General features: G+C 39.5%; 2 protein-coding genes across 4 annotated transcripts in view; one reads left to right on the top strand and one right to left on the bottom strand.

Moving 5' to 3' along the window:
• PALS1 (protein associated with LIN7 1, MAGUK p55 family member) overlaps positions 1-13,011 on the top strand; it is a 91,868-nt gene extending 78,857 nt beyond the window's left edge. The window contains exons 13-16 of the mRNA XM_081088114.1: positions 288-455; positions 1,093-1,295; positions 3,248-3,358; positions 10,087-13,011. Coding sequence (XP_080944240.1) covers positions 288-455; positions 1,093-1,295; positions 3,248-3,358; positions 10,087-10,263 — 659 coding nt within the window. The 3' untranslated portion in view covers positions 10,264-13,011. The remainder of the gene's footprint in view (positions 1-287; positions 456-1,092; positions 1,296-3,247; positions 3,359-10,086) is intronic.
• ATP6V1D (ATPase H+ transporting V1 subunit D) overlaps positions 2,974-18,370 on the bottom strand; it is a 31,500-nt gene continuing 16,103 nt past the window's right edge. Inside the window, exons 8-10 of one of the 3 annotated variants that reach the window (XR_013995799.1) lie at positions 14,870-14,948; positions 13,723-13,940; positions 2,974-3,835 (exon numbers count right to left, since the gene is read on the bottom strand). Coding sequence is in view for 2 of the 3 variants with exons in the window: in XM_081088162.1 (XP_080944288.1) it covers positions 13,799-13,940; positions 14,870-14,948 (221 nt within the window). In the remaining variant the exon portion in view is untranslated. Of the gene's footprint in view, positions 3,836-13,009; positions 13,941-14,869; positions 14,949-18,370 lie in introns of those variants that run through there. The other 2 variants (XM_081088162.1, XM_081088163.1) reach the window with 2 other exon arrangements.

Below are 18,370 nucleotides of genomic sequence, written 5' to 3'. Positions count from 1 at the left end.
TAAGCGTCAGTATTGTGATATTATATTAAATATTCAGTCTGAAATAAGAGAAGCAATAAAAATTTCTAGAATGATTCATATATTGTCTGATTTATTTTCATAGTATCCTGGAAAGGCTATAATGACAGGGGAAAATACTCATGACATAATACTATCTTGATCCAAAAAGTTAAGTGTTTTTAGTAATAAATTGTGCTCTTTTCAGTTTTTTCGGAAGATCTATGAGTGTATATTAATTACATAGCAATAATTCTGTCTAAAGAGCTTAACTTTTTCTTTTTCTAAAGACTATGACAATGAAGAAATCTTAACTTATGAGGAAATGTCACTTTATCATCAGCCAGCAAATAGGAAAAGACCTATCATTTTGATTGGTCCACAGAACTGTGGCCAGAATGAATTACGTCAGAGGCTCATGAACAAAGAGAAAGATCGCTTTGCAGCTGCAGTTCCTCGTAAGTTTGGATGCATTCCCATTTTCCTGTGCTTTTCAGTTCACCTGTGCTTTAGAATCTAACTTACACGGGCAATTTTTCATTCATTTTATCAGAACATTGTTGTCCAGGAAAGAAAAACTGTTTTAACCAGATCTTCTTGAGAAATTTCAGTTTTCCTAAGAATATGGTACTGATCACTTTCTAAATGAATTTCATTTTGCATTTCTTATAATTCCTTGTTCAATATGGAATCATCTGGTTTCAACAACTGATGGAGAAGAGAGAAATTTAGACAAATCTCTGAACACAGAAGTTCTGTTTTAAAATTATATGGTACCTTATATAGCACCTAAATAAACTTCAGAAAAGGTGAATAGTAGTGTTTTAAATGCAAGATGAAGTAATTTAAAGTGTAAACATAAAATATATTGTTATTGATATAACTATTAATAGCATACGAAAAACAAATTTTTGTTCATTTCTCAATCTAGAAATAAAACCAGTGTTAAATTAAACACGTGGGTTCTTAACATTTCCTCAGTTCATTATTTTATAATCTGTATTATGAAATAAAACTTTTTTCTGATTAGCAAAATTACCCAACATCCTTACCATGATCAATACCAATTATTTTTACCTGATTTTGTCTGTCTAGATACAACTCGCAATAGGCGAGACCACGAAGTAGCCGGTAGAGATTACCACTTTGTTTCTCGGCAAGCATTCGAAGCAGACATAGCAGCTGGAAAGTTCATTGAGCATGGTGAATTTGAGAAAAATCTGTATGGAACCAGCATAGATTCTGTACGGCAAGTGATCAACTCCGGGAAAATATGTCTTTTAAGTCTTCGTACACAGGTAAAGCTGTTTTGGTTTACGGTGTTGAACTTGAGGGCATTTTTTGCAAAGTAATTTAGTGGAAACTATATTTTGGTCCAAGAACCACGGGACATAATTAAGTTCTTATATAGCTTTTCTCCACTGACTCCCTATCTGAAATCAGACAGATTGCTAAATCTCAATTTCCTCAGAGTCAAATACATACATACCTACACATATACATGTACATATTTTCTAAAATTTAGTACAGTAACTTAGAGATGTGGGATTTTTAGGATTGTTCGTTGTGGAAAAGTTTTTCTAGACTAGACAGCTTCAGGCTAAAACAGTGAATCTACTGAGTATGTCAACTCAGGAATTATAAGCAGTGGTTAATAAATAGATGTATAGGAAAGGAAATTGACTCTAAAATGGTTCCCTTGGAGTGTTGTCCCATACACCAAAAGGTTATGAGTTCAGTTCCCATTCAGGGTACATACCTAGGTTGCAGGTTTGATACCTGGTCAGGGCACATACAGGAAGCAACCACTCGATGTTTAGCTCTTTCTCTCCCTTTCTCTCTCTAAAAAAGTCAATAAAAACATATCCTCTAATGAGGATTATAAAATAATAATAATGAAAATAAATAAAATGACTCTCCTGAAATAATAGATTTTCTTTGTTTTTTGTTTTTTTTTAGTAGATAAAAGAGTTTAGTCTACTATTTCAATTGTAAACATTTGAGAGAAGTATAGGTGTTTTTACTAAACTCCTTCAGAATTCTTATATTATTTGTGCCAACAGATGTACCAAAGAACATTGAGAAGTTAAACATATTGTCTTAATGTTTTTAGGTTAATAAAAGGGGGGTATGTCCCTGTAATTCCCATTTTGATGGAGTGCTTCCGTTGATGGCACACTGTCATGTGGTGGCAAAGGCGAGGTGAAAGCCACACCTCCCGCCATAGCTGGTTTGGCTCAGTGACTAGAGTTTCCGCCTGTGGACCAAAGAGTTCCAGGTTTGATTCCTGTCAAGGGCACATACCTTGGTTGCAGGCTCATCCTCGGCCCAGACCCTGTTCGGGGCTTGTGAGGAAGCAACCAATCGATGTGTCTCTCTCACATGGATATTTCTCTTTCTTTCCCACTCTCTTACACTCTCGCTAAAAATCAATGGAAAAATATCCTCAGGTGAGGATTTTTAAAAAATTTAAAAAAAAGAAAGAAAGCCACACCTCCCAATTCAGATAGTCTCCTTTTCTTGGCTGTGCTTTTCCAAAGTTGTGTGTGTGCGTGCGTGTGTGTGTGTGTGTGAAGTTTTTCTCTCGGTTTGTGCTTCTTTTAGACCCTGGCACATTGTAAAGTGACTGCTCATTTCTACTTTCTCTAAAATGGATTTTTAATATGGTTATAATCTGCATGTGATCTTAAAGCAGGGTGTTTTAACATTACATAGTTGTAGCCGAAACCGGTTTGGCTCAATGGATAGAGCGTCGGCCTGCGGACTGAAAGGTCCCAGGTTCGATTCCGGTCAAGGGCATGTACCTGGGTTGCGGGCATATCCCCAGTAGGAGATGTGCAGGAGGCAGCTAATCGATGTTTCTCTCTCATCAATGTTTCTGACTCTCTATCTCTCTCCCTTCCTCTCTGTAAAAAATCAATAAAATATATTTAAAAAAAAACACAAAAAAACAAAAAAAAACATTACATAGTTGTAATCCTTTAGTCATTCGTTTTTATTTCATTATATAAAAAGAGTGAGCCAGTAGTGTGTGTTTGTGTGTGTGATTTTATAGGTACACAATATATTTTTACAGTGAATGGTAGGATCTTAAAATATTGTGAATTTTTTGTTACAAAGATGTTTGGAAACACTCATAGGATATGTTGTTATTGCTGTTTAATGACATTATTATATTCCAAGTATATTATTGGGAAGTAGTTAAATCATGACAATTATTTTAAAGATCCAAAATATCTTTTCTTTTCAGTCATTGAAGACTCTCCGGAATTCAGACTTGAAACCATATATTATTTTTATTGCCCCCCCTTCACAAGAAAGACTTCGGGCATTGTTGGCCAAAGAGGGCAAGAATCCAAAGGTAGAGTTTTATATTGTTGTACTATCCCACTAAAAGTAAACATGAAACACTCATGGCCTATTATGTCACAGTACTTAAAAACTACATCAGCTTGAGCTTTCAAAGTGATTATTCTTTCTGCCATATCACTTTCCCCATATTGCCATGGTTGCCTCTGGTTAGACTGTGCAGCTCTCCAAAGAAGGTGGCTTCTCTTGTTATTCCCCACACATTCCCTATTGTACTCCAAATGTATGGTCAGATTTGGCTTTCCTTAACACTTCCTTGATCTTCACATGGATGTGTGTATTTCCAGCAGGGATGATGTGATGCCTCTAACACACACAAAGGGATCGTCATATTCTTAGGGCTTGCCCACTGTTCTCCGCAGATGTTCTGCATGTGTGGGAGCCAGCATTGAGTGCCCTTGTTTTTCTCTTTTTTCTCATTGAAACTTTATATTCTGTTTGGCTCCTCCCTTTGATCTTCTTACATGATCTGAAATGGAAAATTTTAAAAATTATTTTAGATGCTGGACATGTTTGAGGTAGTCTATTATATACTAAACATTAATAATTCAGTGATAGTATACTGGTAATCAGAAAGCATTGGCTTTTTATTTAAATGTGTGAACTAAAAACTATCATGTGGATTACTTTGTCAAAGTAACAAATATTTACTCTTCCTTGTTTTTTTTCTGATTTTTATAATATTTGTATTTAATAGTGGAGTCACTTACTTCATTTGCTATGCCCCTAACTCTCCTTAAAAGCCATAAAAACATGTAATAATGCTCTTCCTTGAAAGTTATTCAAAGCATATAACAACACGCTTTTCCTTCAATTCTTGACTTTACTGCAGCCAGCAACCCTCCTACCTCAAGATACACTTTTTCACTCTAGGTCTACTTACACTAGTCTGTATATATGTGAAGCTAGTATTTTTCAATGTCTTAGGCCCGTGGTCAGCAAACTGCGGCTCTTTGGCCCCTTGAGTGTGGCTCTTCCTAAGCCTTAGGAGTACCCTAACTAAGTTAATAACAATGTACCTACCTATATAGTTTAAGTTTAAAAAATTTGGTGCTCAAAAGAAATTTTCAGTCGTTGTACTGTTGATATTTGGCTCTGTTGACTGAGTTTGCCGACCACAGTTTAGGCTATCGACATCAGGGATTTCCCCATCCTATATGAAGTAAGTGGGACCAGAGTGTCCTTAGCACTTGGGATGATACACAAGAAATATGAAACATGGTCACTTGCTATTTTTGAGGAGGATCACAACATAAAATAAGAAAAATAAGATTAATCCTCTATTAAACTTAGTGCCCAGTAACTACTTTGGTAAACAAGAAAAGGAAAGGGATGCACCTTAAGGACCAGTGAACTCCATTCTGCTTGTTCAGCCTTATTCTCTGTTTCGAGCATGCACGCTCTTTTTTAGTTAGGTTATTCTTCTTCAGCAAGGATTCAGTGTTTTACCAAAGGCCATATACCAGTCCAAAACATGGTAAGCAACTTTCTTTTGGTTAGTGTTCTCTGGCAGTGCTCTCACTGCCTACTTTATTTTGAATTAGCCATCCTAATTTGAGTGAGGTCTAGAAAGATACCAATTATACCTATTTTTAAAGCATGGACTTAATCAGTACCAACATGTTTTAATGGTATACAATATGCTTGATTTTCTAATTAGAATTTTCTAATTTTTAAAAATCAACTTTATTGAAGTTACTGTACATAAATAAAATGCATACATTTTACTTGTATAATTCAGTGAGTTTTGGCAAAACACATACCTGTGCTATTACCATGCCAATCAAGATTTAGAAAATTTTCATCACTCCAAAAAATTCTCTCATGCTCCTTTTAAGTTAATACCCCTGTAATCTTCCCAAGGCAACCACTAATCTGCTTTATGTCACTATAGATTTGTTTTGTCTGTTCTTGAAGTTAATATAAATGGGACCACACAGTATGTTTAAGTTTGCATCTGGCTCTCAATCAGCATAATGTTTTGATATTGATCTATATTGCACCTAACAGTAGTTCATATCTTCTATTGCTAAGTGCTATATATACCACTAGAGGCCCAGTGCACGAAATTTGTGCAGTGTGGGGGTTGTCCCTCAGCCCAGTCTGCACCCTCTCCAATCTGGGACCCCTCGGGGGATGTCTGACTGCTCGCCTGCCTGCCTGCCTGCCTGGCCCTAACTGCTTCTGCCTGTCAGCCTGATCGATACCTAACTGCTCCCCTGCCGGCCCAATGGCCCCCAACTACCCTCCCCTGCCAGCCTGGTTGCCCCTAACTGCCCTCCCCTGCCTGCCCAGTCGCCCCCAACTGCCCTCCCCTGCCAACCCAGTCGCCCCCAACTGCCCTCCCCTGCCAGCCCAGTTGCCCCCAACTGCCCTCCCCTGCTGACCCGGTCGCCCCCAACTGCCCTCCCCTGTTGGCCTGGTTGCCCCCAACTGCCCTCCCCTGCCAGCCATCATGTGGCTGTGGGCGCCGCTAACTTTGAGGGTGTGGCAGTCAATTACCATATTCCCACCTTATTGGCTGTGGGCGCTGCCAACTTTGAGGGCATGGCAGTCAATTAGCATATTCCCACCTTATTGGCTGTGGGCACTGCCATCTTTGAGGGCATGGCAGTCAGTTAGCATATTCCCTCCTTATTGGCTGTGGGCACCGCTAACTTTGAGGGCATGGCAGTCAATTAGCATACTCCCTCCTTATTGGCTGTGGGCACCGCCATCTTTGCAGCCTGCTGCTCAGTCATTTGGTCATCCCTCACTAATGCACCTGCCGGCCTGGTTGCTCCACATAGCCTGTTCGGTCGTCCGTTCATTTGTGATGGTCACTTAGGCTTTTATATATATAGATGATCTAAATATATTATAATTTGTCCATTTACCAGTTAAAAATATTTGGGTGGTTTCCAATTTTTAGCTAGTGTGACCAAAGCTGCCCTAAACATTCATAGTCGTTTGGTAGACATGTTTTCATCCTCTTGAATTGCATCAGATGCTACATGCCTGTTTAACTGTATAAAAACTGCCAAACTGTTTTAAAAACATTTTGCCATTTTATGCTCTCACTTTGGTTCCGTTGGTTCCACCTTTTTATCAACTTTTACTATTGTATGTAGCAGTTTTTTAGTTCTAGTAGGTGTGAAGTGTTATTATACATTTTCCTGTTGACTGATGATATCATCTTTTCACATAATCGTTTAGGCATGTTCTTTTGTGAAATGCCTCAAGTCTTATTTTTTTAATTGTTATTTTTCTTATTCTCTATATCTGTATATAAATATTTTCTCAGTCTTTGTATCTTTTTAATTTTTTTGAAGGTCAGAAATGTTTAATCTTAATGAAGTACTCTTTTTTCATTTTTCTTATAGTTAACGATTTTCTTATGCTAAAAAAATTGTCTACTCCAGGATTATGAAGATTTTATCCTTCGGTTTCTTCTAAAAACTTTCTTGTGTTAGCTTTTACTTTTAGTTCTGTGATCTATCTCAGGTTCATCTCTGTTTCATTGTGAGGCAAGAGTGGAGATTGGCTTTTTGTTTTGTTTCTTAAATCACATGTGGCTATCCAGTTGCTATAGAATCATTTCTTGAAGAAAAAAAACCAAACTATCCTTTCTCCCATTGAATTACATTGGCACTTTTGTAAGAAGAAAATGACCACATATATTGGCAGGGGGGGAGGGGGGAGGAACGGGGAGGAGGGTGTCAGGGGAGATTATAGATTATTTCTGAACTCGATTCACATATTTGTGCTAATATTGCACTGAATACTGTAGCTTTATTTTAAGTCTTGGGAAACAGTCATAGAAAGGAATGAAGTGATATATAGTATAACATAGACCATATAGTGTATGATTTCACTTTATGGAATGCCCAGAATAGACAACTCTATAGAGACCAAAAGTAGATTAGTGGTTGCCTAGGGCTGGGGGTGGTAGAAAATGGGGAGTGGCTGCTAATGGGTATAGTTTTTTGGGGGGTGGGGATGGGAAGTGATGAAAATGTTCTGAAATTGAATTGTGGTGTTGATTGCACAACTCTGTGACTATATATATCAAGAAATCTGTTACCATTTCAAAAAATCTCAGCAGGCTTTATTGTAGAAATTGAAAAGATTTTAAATTTATATGGAGCCCTGACCGGTTTGGCTCAGTGGATGGAGTGTCGGCCTGTGGACTGAGGGGTCCCAGGTTTGATCCCGGTTGGGGGAGTGTGGCTTGGTTGAGGGCACGTCCCCAGTGAGGGGTGTGCAGGAGGCAGCTGATCGATGTTTCTCTCTCATTGATGTTTCTATCTCTCTCCCTTCCTCTCTGTAAAAATTCAATAAAATATTTTTTTTAAATTATATGGAAATTAAAAGGAATGAGCGAAACCCTTTAGAAAAAGAACTAAATCAGAGTACTTTTGTCTTTGTTAATTTTCTTTATTTTTTGTCTGTTTTCTATTTAATTGACATGTCTTATTTTCATTATTTTGTTGTAATTTGCATTAATTTGTACTTGCTCTACTGTCTCCAGTAGATGAGTTTTAAATCTCCTTTTCTAATATGAAGCTACAAATTTCTCTCAGCAGTTCTTTAGTGTTGTGTCCTATAGAATTTGAGGTTATATTTTTCATTATTATTTTGTTAAAATACTTTCTAATTCTCTATGTCATTTTCTTCTTTAGCCCATAGGTTGTTAGAAATATATAATTTCCACCTGTTTGGAGATTTCAAAAAATATTTTATTGATTTATAATTCCATTGTGGTCAAAGAACATACTCTGTAAGATATCAGTCTTTCAAATTTGTTGAACCTTATTTTATGGTCCAACTTGTGTTCTGTATTGGTGTATGTTCCATGCACACTAGTAAGAATATATATTCTGTATTTGTTGGATAGAGGGTGATGTATTTGTTGCCTTTTAATTTCATTTATGTTTTATTTTTATCTCCTTTGGTATTTCCAATAGTGCTTTATCACTCACAGAATAGAAGTGTTGAATAAAAACAAATCCTCACTTTTAAGTGAATGAAATTGTGCTAGCTAGGAAAGTGATGGTGTTTCTCTGGGTACAGAATGTAAAAAATCAATTGATCGTACTTTGAATCTCAGAATCTGTTCTGTTAAAGGGGGTCTTGAGAGTGGCAAACTGATAGTCTGAACTTAGTCACTTTCCCTGTAGGCTAATTTTGAGCAAAAACATTTTGTTTCATTTTAGTCATGAATTATAATTTGAATAATAAGAGGAAATTAAAACAAAATAAGTGATATAAAAGCCATTTTTGGGAAAAGATTAAATAATGCCTTAATTTTGATAAAAACTAGGTAGATTGGATATTCATATGAATCTATGTAAGATTTTAGGTTTAACATTTACATTTCAACTCCAGCACCACAAAGTTTATATTCTGTTTTGAGTTCTGGAATGTTCTTTCAATAATCTTAAGCTTTGAGTAGACATAAGTTTCAGCAAGAATGTCAGTGTGTTTGGTTACAATAGTGTAGCAGAGTCCTTGTTAGGGAACAAAGGATTCTGTGTACCACAACCAGATGCACAACATTCCAGAATGAAAATGAGAGAGCTACACAAGCCACTGCCTCAGGACAAGCCAGAGCTGTCAGACTTTTAATATGTTTTCCTGCTGTTACAGAAGTTCAACCAGCTAAATGATATAACTAGTTTTGTATTATGGGTCCAATATAGTGGGTAACTTTTATATCACACATTTGGACTTGAGTTTAGTTTTATTGACAGGGGTGGTTTGGAGGCAGTTTCACTTTCTTGAACAATTGTGCCTGATAATCAGGCACACAGCCTTGCCACCTGCTTGTCTATGTGAAATAGTTGTTTCCCTTACCCAATATTTGAAAGTAGCCTGCTCTGTGTTGTTTCCCAAACTCTTCTTAGTATAGTTTTTGCATCTTAAAGACCTTTGTGTATTGAAAACAAAGTAGAAATTTAACATATTAAGCTGAGTATGTACTTAGCTACATGTGGGGGATTGGCTTCAGGGCCCCTAGTGGATACCAAAATCCAAAGATGCTCAAGTCCCCTGTATAAGATGGTGTAGAGCAATTGGCCCTCCACATACGCAGACTCCCAACCTCGGGTCGAAAAGTTATACAGATACTTATTGAAAAAAATCTGCCTATAAGTAGACCTGTGCAGTTGAAACCTGTGTTGTTCAAGGGTCAGCTGTATTCAATTATTAAATCTTGGGTTGACCAGCAATATTTTCATTAAAAAAGATACCCATTCGATTGATTCTTTGCTTTTCCAATAAGATGTTTAACTTGCCTAACTCTGCAATAAAGAACAGGGGCTCTGTAAGAGCCAAGAATAGATGGCGCTTTGGGTCCTGCCACTCTTGCTCCACCCATAAAGGTTCACTCGGTGTTAGAGAAGATGTTCTTTTTAGGAAGAGGGTAGGATGCCCTAAAACATTTTAAAATGAATGTCTGTGGGGAACTCAAAGTAACCGTCTTTGCTCTGGAGGTCTTGTGGGTGAGATAAGACAGCAACATATGAAAACCTAAATCACAGTATAAATAGATTATATTGCATCCCAAACGACTCACAGTGTGAGTCCTGAAGATGCCAGAAGAGCAAAGGAAGTCACTGTGGGCACAAGGCTGGGAGGAGCTCCTGAGGGGGCGTACTGTAAGAGCAGGAGAGCAGTTTACTTGTTCCTTGGCCGCCTTTGGTAAGGCGTTAACTTTACACTTTTATCTACTCTTTACAGCCAGAAGAGTTGAGAGAAATCATTGAGAAAACTAGAGAAATGGAGCAGAACAATGGTCACTACTTTGACACGGCAATTGTGAATTCAGATCTTGATAAAGCCTATCAGGAATTACTTAGGTTAATTAACAAACTTGATACTGAACCTCAGTGGGTGCCGTCCACTTGGCTGAGGTGAAGGAAACATCCATCTGTGGCATGATTGGACTTGATCTGGCACTGCCAGTACGAAGGTAAACCCGATACTTCAGCAAGGCTGTGAGGGTAAGGTGGCACGCAATGTAGGCCTGTTGCTAGATCTCAAACTAGTGAGAAGAAAATCCCCGTAGCTAATTTGTGCACAGCAGTCTTTATTCCCTATGGCTTTTGGTTCTTGCCTCATTTGGGGATTCTAAATGTAAGCTTTCAAAGGTTTTATCCATGTAAAAACCTTTCATTTTCACTTAAATCTTTTCTGCCTAGGCATAGTTCCATGGAAAACGTGTGTGTATATACTCAGCAGCCCATGTCTCACATAGTTACAAATATTAATGTTATTTAACAGTTAACTTAAATGACTTCATGGGAATTGGGGGGTGGGTAGGGACTGTACTGCTGTGTACTGGGCAAAATTTTATTTAGTTAGATAACTGACTTAGTCATCAGAAGTACTATCCTTAAAAATTTTTTGTGCTGAAAGTATATACGCACCAGATTTCAAGAACTCACTACAAAAAATACATTAGTTTAGAGTGATTAAAATATTTTTTAAGGTGCCACTTTGGTCTGGAGCTACTCGTAGGCTTGAATTCACTTGTTTTAATTCTTGAAAAACATTCCGTTAGAAGCACCAATGTTTAGCTCAAGCTTTGTGAATTGGACTTCACTACAGACTCTGATCTAGTTAAGCGCATGATGATCTTTTTAAAGATATGATTTTTTGAATTTTCCTTAAATTGTCACAACTGATTTGATAACCTTGCTTCCTTTCTCTGATCTGCATAGTACAACAGAATGTATAAGTTACATTTTTATGAATGGCAGATGTTCATATAAACTGTGTTGATTATTAAAGTTTCTCATAATGAAGTTTTTTATATACATGAAAGGACATAGCACCTTTGACAGTTTTTGCATTTTTTATATAGGAGCACAGTATAATTTGATGACTGTGCTATATACAGGTAATAAACTGGAATTCTGTGATGAATATAGCTGCTGTACTGTATACTAATATTTAATAGATTGACAAATGGTTGTTAACACAACACTTGTTCGGATTGGACTAAAATTATATCTGAGGGAAATACTATGACAATTGACTTTGAGATCAGAAGGAAAGAATGACCTGAAAGTCGTTTGACATTTTAAGGAAAGGAACATGGGTGGGGGTGGGGGAAGTTAAACAGATATAGAGGCCTTTGTCCTAACAACATCTGTCTCTTAGGACCATAATGCAATAGCTTGTTAAATCATAAATGTTTAAACTAAGGGGATTTTCACACTGGCATGGAAAGTTGATTTGTAGTCTTTTCAAGCCTTTAGGGATGGTGTGATGTGTGACAACCAACCTGAAATGTGAATGTCGTTTTATTTTTGTGATGACTTTAGCTACATTTCCTGTTCTCAAAGCTAAACACTGGAATAATATTGAATTGTCACTTAATTTAATGTAAGCAGTTTTTAATGGGTAGTTTGTGTCATATGTATATTTGATTTTTTGTCTACATACTTTTATTTGAACAAATGTACAGTGTATACGTTGCCTTTTTCTGTTCAAGTTTGCATGGTGTTGAAGTGGCTGCAGTGTGTGTGTGTCTTATGTGGAAATTCAAGATGTTCATTAGGAAGAAACGTCCTGGGTTAAGAGAAGGAATTCCATACACACCGTCTCTTCAGGCCTGAAACCCTCCAAGTTTCTAGCAGGGAGCGCAAAGCTCGCACTGATGCCCAGCATTGGAAGCCAAGGACATAAGCACTCCATCTTCTCAGTCTTAGTTTTCTCCGCGGAAGTGAAAGGCAGTCAGTGGTAGACAGTGGAGCTTTGTGAGGTGCTTATCATAACTGACAACTGTTTTTAACCCTAAGATTTAAAATGTTGGCAGCTTGAATTGCGTTAGAATGAGATTTCAGGTAGTGTCGGTCAGTGGCTGTTCCATTCCCTGAGTTAATCTGCAGACCATTGATCCACATATGCCATGTGCTAGCAAGACTCAGATATGGCTTTAACAAGCAAATCCCAAGCCAGAGTACATGCCATCCCACAGTATGCTTTAGGAAGTCTGAAGTGACGAGATATTTGGGGGTCAATGAAGTCTTACAGCTCTTTCCTCATCAGCAATGGTAGAGGTATAGAAACGCTTCTCCCAGCGACTTGGATGTGCTGATAGTGAACACAGTCCCTCAGCAAAGTGAGCACTGAGTTGTTGCTCACTTCCTTGAAGGAAAATGGAAACAGCCCTTGCTGTACACCTAGCCACTGCGGCCAGTTCCACTTCCTGCCCCTGTGGTTCTGATTGGAGACCCCAGAGTGGGGGAGGTCTTAACCACTTATAGGAATGACGCCAATAGCTAATAAAATGCACGTGCTAGTTCAAATAAGGAAATACCTCCCTTTAGTAAATCTTAAGTCAGAACAAACGAAAAGGAGAACAGTATTTAGACTAATCCAGATTTGCTATCAATGAAAATCTAATGTCTGGATTTTTTTCCCTTTTCTCATGGCATAAGGAATAAGTATCAATAAGGAATAATTTGAATGTAATTTTATGAATGTGTAAAATATGAACCAGGGATTTGGCCTTAATAAGGTGACCTTCTGACATTGTTAATCCTCCTTTGTACTCTTGTCCTGTATCTGCACTCTTATTTTGAGATGTTATACTGCACACTGTATTGTAAAAATAAAAAGTAAAATTATATTTCAAATAAAAAAAGCCACCAAGTACTCTTTTTTTGCTTTATTTATGTCCTCTGCCATTTCAGGTTTCAACATATGTAATGACCATCCTGTCTTTACATTTGTGCCAGAAGTCAGTCCATTGGAACCTCTGGGTGAAACACACACATCTTTTAACTTATTCTTCACCATAGAGGAATACTCCCTACCAGCACAGATATTAAGTTCTGTTTCCTTAATTTCTTTTTAAAAAATGAGCAACTCATTTTTAATCATTTTACTGTTTATACCACAGTCACATGCAAATTGGCACAACTGTTTCATGACAGAGAGAACAAACAGAGACCTGTCATGCAAGGTAAATTAAGGGAAAGCTTTCCTAGAGCTGGAGAAGTACCACAGAAACACAGGATGGCTGCAGCTATGTCAGCAGCGCCAGGGGTGTGGGTGGGTAGGAATGGAGGGTGCTCCTACAGTAGCTGGCCTCCTTGTATTGGCCTGAGACCACTGTGGTTCCTAAGGGGAATTTCCTAATATGCTCAGTAAGCCAATCACTTGTAACCATTTATAATTGGGGTAGGGTGACACTTTTGCAGAATAAATTCTACAAGTTCCTAGGCAGGTTCTCTAAATCTCATCTGTGATCAATGGTTGGTAAATTAGGATTCTGCAAAAGTAACCCATAAATGGACATCCAGGGAAGTTTTACAACCAGTGAAATTAGACCAAAAAATAAACAACCACACGAACCAAACCTACACACTGAACTAAAATGATGTCACGTCAGGACTTCTGAAAGAACCAGAGCAGGCAAGAAGAACCAGAGCAGGCAAGATTACTCAAACAGAAGATCCTCATCCTTCTCTTCAGCCAGAAGATTGGCAGGCTCCGTCACCTCCCCAGCTACCTTCCGTTTCTCCAATTCCCTCTCAGTTTTTTCCTTGAGAATCTTTTTCTTCTCCTGTATTTTCTTTAACCTGTAAAGTAAAGGGTTTTTCTGAATGCTATTTCAGTACTAAGTAGATTTGCTTTCTTCTAGTTTTGTAACAAGGATAATAAGCACAAACTAGAACAAAACTTTATTTTAATTTCAATTTTAGTAATTTATAGCCCATTAGAAGATTTGAGGTAGGATACACATATTTTAAGCTAATAACTGATTTCAAAAACTATCCCCAAGGTGAATAAACTTTGAAATCTATTTCCTGATATTGGAACAGATTTTGAGCATTTAGGCATTTATTAAAATTCTGTATCATTCCATTTGGCTCACCACAACCCTAAACATCACTGAAGGACAGAACTAAATAAACTTTGATAAGATTATAAATCCTACTCACATGCTGCTCAGAGTTAAGAGGGCCGTGTCTTCCCTGAATATGCCTGCCTTCATCTGGCTCCCACTTCGGAACCTGGAACACTGACCCTATACCCCACCTACTTAGTATTTATTGACCCTACTAGCTCTGAATGTTCATAACCAATTATATACGTGCATTTCTCTCCAAGTACTGCACCAGTTCTCTAATGGTATGGTTTACACTATTATGTGATGTCCCCTTCTGGAACATAGTCAACATGTAATAAATACTGATTGATTAATCCAGTTTCTTTTTATGTGGGAGACAGACACCCCCATAAATCAGTTTCACTTTTTAAAATAACCAAGTCTATTAATAGCTCCTCTGACCAAAGCTTTTGGAGATTGCTGTTTTAGGTATGTGCAAAACTTGGCATAGATCTGTCCTCACAGCCTTTGGCAATATTATTTCTTGCTTCTTACAAATCAGAGTAAAATGCAAGCTATGCTAATTCTAAAGAACAGAAGCCAACAAATTTCTAAGCAAATAGAGACACTGGAATATGGAAAACAGAAAATGATCAATAACTGCCAATTCCAACAAACCTATAGAATTCTTCTCGCTCTCTCTCATCCAGCTCTGCAATGATATAAGCAAGGGTGCGTTCAATCCTGGGAATGATGACTAGGGTTTAAAAACAATATACACGTGAGAACTTTAAACCTTTTTCTTATAATTGCCAGTGCTCATTTGTATACCAGTTATTTTTTCTAATTATAAAATCAATGTACATTTAATGCAGAAAGTTTAGAAAACAAGAACATAAAAAGGAAATGCAGAATAATCCAACCACCCTAAAGTAACTATTATAAACATTTTGGTATATGCCCTTCTGTCTTTTCTATAGACAGATAACATTGGACCACAATATATATTTCACTGAATTTATATCCTATCTAATAATAGACAAACATGGTAATTGATCACACCTTCGCTATGCCTCCCATTGGCTAATCAGCATGATATGCAAATTAACTGCCAACAAAGATGGTGGCTAATTTGCATACTATAGGCAGGGCGGAACAGCATGAGCTGCCAGTGCGCCACCATCCAGGGCAGGCCGGCCCGCCTTGCCTTGCTGCCTGAGACCCATCAGCGGGTCCCAGGCAGCAAGGCAGCCCCGCCCTAGAAGCCCCCAGGAGCCGGCCCCGCCTTGCCCCAGAAGCCCCAGAAGCTGCCTGATATGGTAATTATCAGTAAGCACTCTGAAAGTCAGTGGCATAAACGTACCAATTAAAAGACAGATTAGAGGGTGAATCAAAAACAAAACCCACTTTAAATATAAAGACACATATAGATTAAAAGTAAATGAATTAAGCTGCTGCCTGTTTTGCTCAGTGGACAGAGCATTAGCCCGTGGACTGAAGGGTCCCAGGTTTGATTCCAGTCAAGGGCATGTACCTCAGTTGCTGGCTTGATCCCCAGTCCCTATCAGAGCATGTGCAGGAGGCAACCAATCAATGTGTCTCTCCCTTTCCCTTCACTCTCTCTAAAATTCAATGGAAAAATATCCTTGGGTGAAGATTAACAAAAACAAAGTAAATAGATTAAGTAACATTAAAGAGATTATAAGAAAAATATATTCCAAATTTTGTTAGTTGTATAATGGTTATGTTTAAATTATTAACACCTAAGAAACTGGGTGAAGGGTACATATAATATGCTGTAGTATTTTATAGGTTTTTTTACATGTATGAGATTATTTCAAATTAAAATATTAAAAAATTAATATTAATTGAAATGTATCTGCATTATATGAAAAATCTCCTATTTGCTTCTAGCATAATTTATTAAATTGTGCTAAAATTTACAAGGGCTCAATTAAAAAGTATCTTAATTCTAAATGATATAATAGAAAATATATAATAGTGCAGTTATAAGCACTTATCTGAAAATAAAAATGTAAAGATGTGAATTTAAAGAAGGGATTAGCCAAAGAAAATATATGCACAACCCATGGACACAGACAACAGTATGGTGATGGCCAGAGAGAAGTGGGGGGCAAGAGCTGGGTAGAGGGGGCTAAAGGGGGGAGATAGGGACATCCTATATAATAATAATAATAAAAGGCTAATATGCACATTGACTGAACGGCAGAATGACCGGTTGCTATGATGCGCACTTGCCACCGGGGGCAGATGCTCAATGCAGGAGCTGCCCCCTAGTGGTCAGTGCACTTCCATATGGGGAGTGCCACTCAGCCAGAAGCTGGCTCATGGCTGGCCAGCACAGTAGTGGTGGCAGGAGCCTCTCCCACCTCCGTGGCAGCACTAAAAATGTCCAACTAAAGGTTTAGACCCAATCCCTTGGGGGCTTAAGTCTTTAGTTGGACATCCCCCGAGGGCTCCCTGGCTGCCAGAGGATGTCTGACTGCAAGCTTAGGCCTGATCCCCTGGGGAGTGGGCCTAAATTGACAGGTGGACATCCCCCACGGGGTCCTGGACTGTGAATGGGCGCAGGCCGGGCTGAGGGATCCCCCCCCCACGAGTGCACAAATTTTGTGCACTGGGCCTCTAGTCTACACTAATAGAATGCAAATTGACCATACCTTCATGATGCCCCACAGCCAATCAGGAGTATGCAAATTAGCCCACAAAGATGGCAGGTTGATTTGCAAACACAGGCGCCGAGCAACTGGGGGTGAGGTGGCCACTTGCACGCGCGCTGGCACCAAGCAGCCTGTGTCCCGGGGACAGGCGTCCTCGGGAGCCTGGCCGCTCTGGACCTGTAGGCCCGGAGCGGCCGGGGTCCCGGAATGCCCCCGGCCACTCTGGGCCTACACGCACAGGCACGGAGCGGCTGGGGATGGGGCAAGAACATCCCCGGGACCCAGGTGCTCCAAGCTGGCGTGCGCACAAGCGGCCAGGGGCAGGGCGGGAACATCCCCCACAGCGAGCGAGCAGACACCAGGGCTCTGCTTGCCCCTGGCCCCGGCAGCAAAGGGCAAGCAGGCCCCCACAGAGAGCAGACACCAGGGCCTCAAGCAGGCAGGTCCGCAGAGAGCAGAGAACCAGGGGGAGCAGGCCTAAGCCATCAGTAGGACATTCCCTGAGGGTTCCCAGGTTGGAGAGGGTGCAGGTTGGGCTGAGGGACCAACCCCCCCCCCTCCCCCCCGCACGAATTTCGTGCACTGGGCCCCTAAGGAATATATAACATTGAACAAGATTTGACTCTCCCACACTCAAATATACAGCAATCTGTGGAAAAGTGTGCCGGGAGCCGGTCCATGCTTGCTGTTTCAAGGGACCTGGCATATATGGCATACTGTTCTTAATATGTTTGCTCACCTTCTTGGCACTATGTGTTTTAACCAAGGTCTCTGAGAAAGGTTGTTTCCCCAGGTAGGGATTTTCCCCTGAAGTTAGGGAGGGAATAAAACCTCTTAACTAAGTGCCAGGCGGGTAATTAATCACTTTAACTATGAACAATCATGCTTAAGCTACATAATCTTTACTCCCTGGAATGGAGATAAGAAACGCCCTAACCTTTGTAATAGAGATTGATAGGATTGAATCAACTGGTATAAATACAGATGTAACAAGACAGCAAGAGACAGAGAGAGAGACAGAAATTGGCACAGAACCTACACAGAACGTTCACTAGAGACAGAAGAACTTCGCTGGAGAACCTGGAGAACCTAGCGAGGGAACATGGCTACAGAACCCGCTGGAGAACCTGGACAGAACCTGGCTGGAGAACCTAGCGAGGGAACATGGCTACAGAACCTGGCTGGAGAACCTGGAGAACCTGGCTGGAGAACCTAGCAAGAGAACATGGACACAGACCCTGGCAGGAGATCCTAAGCAGAACCTCTCTGGAGATCCAGACCAGAACTTGGCTGGAGATCCTGGCTAGAGATCCTGGCTAGGCTGCTGATCAACTGAACGCTGTCTCCGTGTCATTCCTTCTTCGCCAACTCCGTCTACACCTTTGGGAACCCCTGGACCTGCTGGGGTTGGACCCCGGCATATGGCGCCCGAACAGGGACCCCCTAGGTAAGCGCCCTGCACTCGGGACGGATAGGACTCCACCGTAGGAAGAGGGTG

The sequence above is a fragment of the Myotis nattereri genome (genome assembly GCF_964212035.1).
Source record: "Myotis nattereri genome assembly, chromosome: 1".
In the NCBI taxonomy this organism is placed as follows: Eukaryota; Metazoa; Chordata; class Mammalia; order Chiroptera; family Vespertilionidae; genus Myotis; species Myotis nattereri.
Note: the sequence above shows the minus strand (reverse complement) of the source record. Positions and strands in the feature narration are given on the sequence as shown.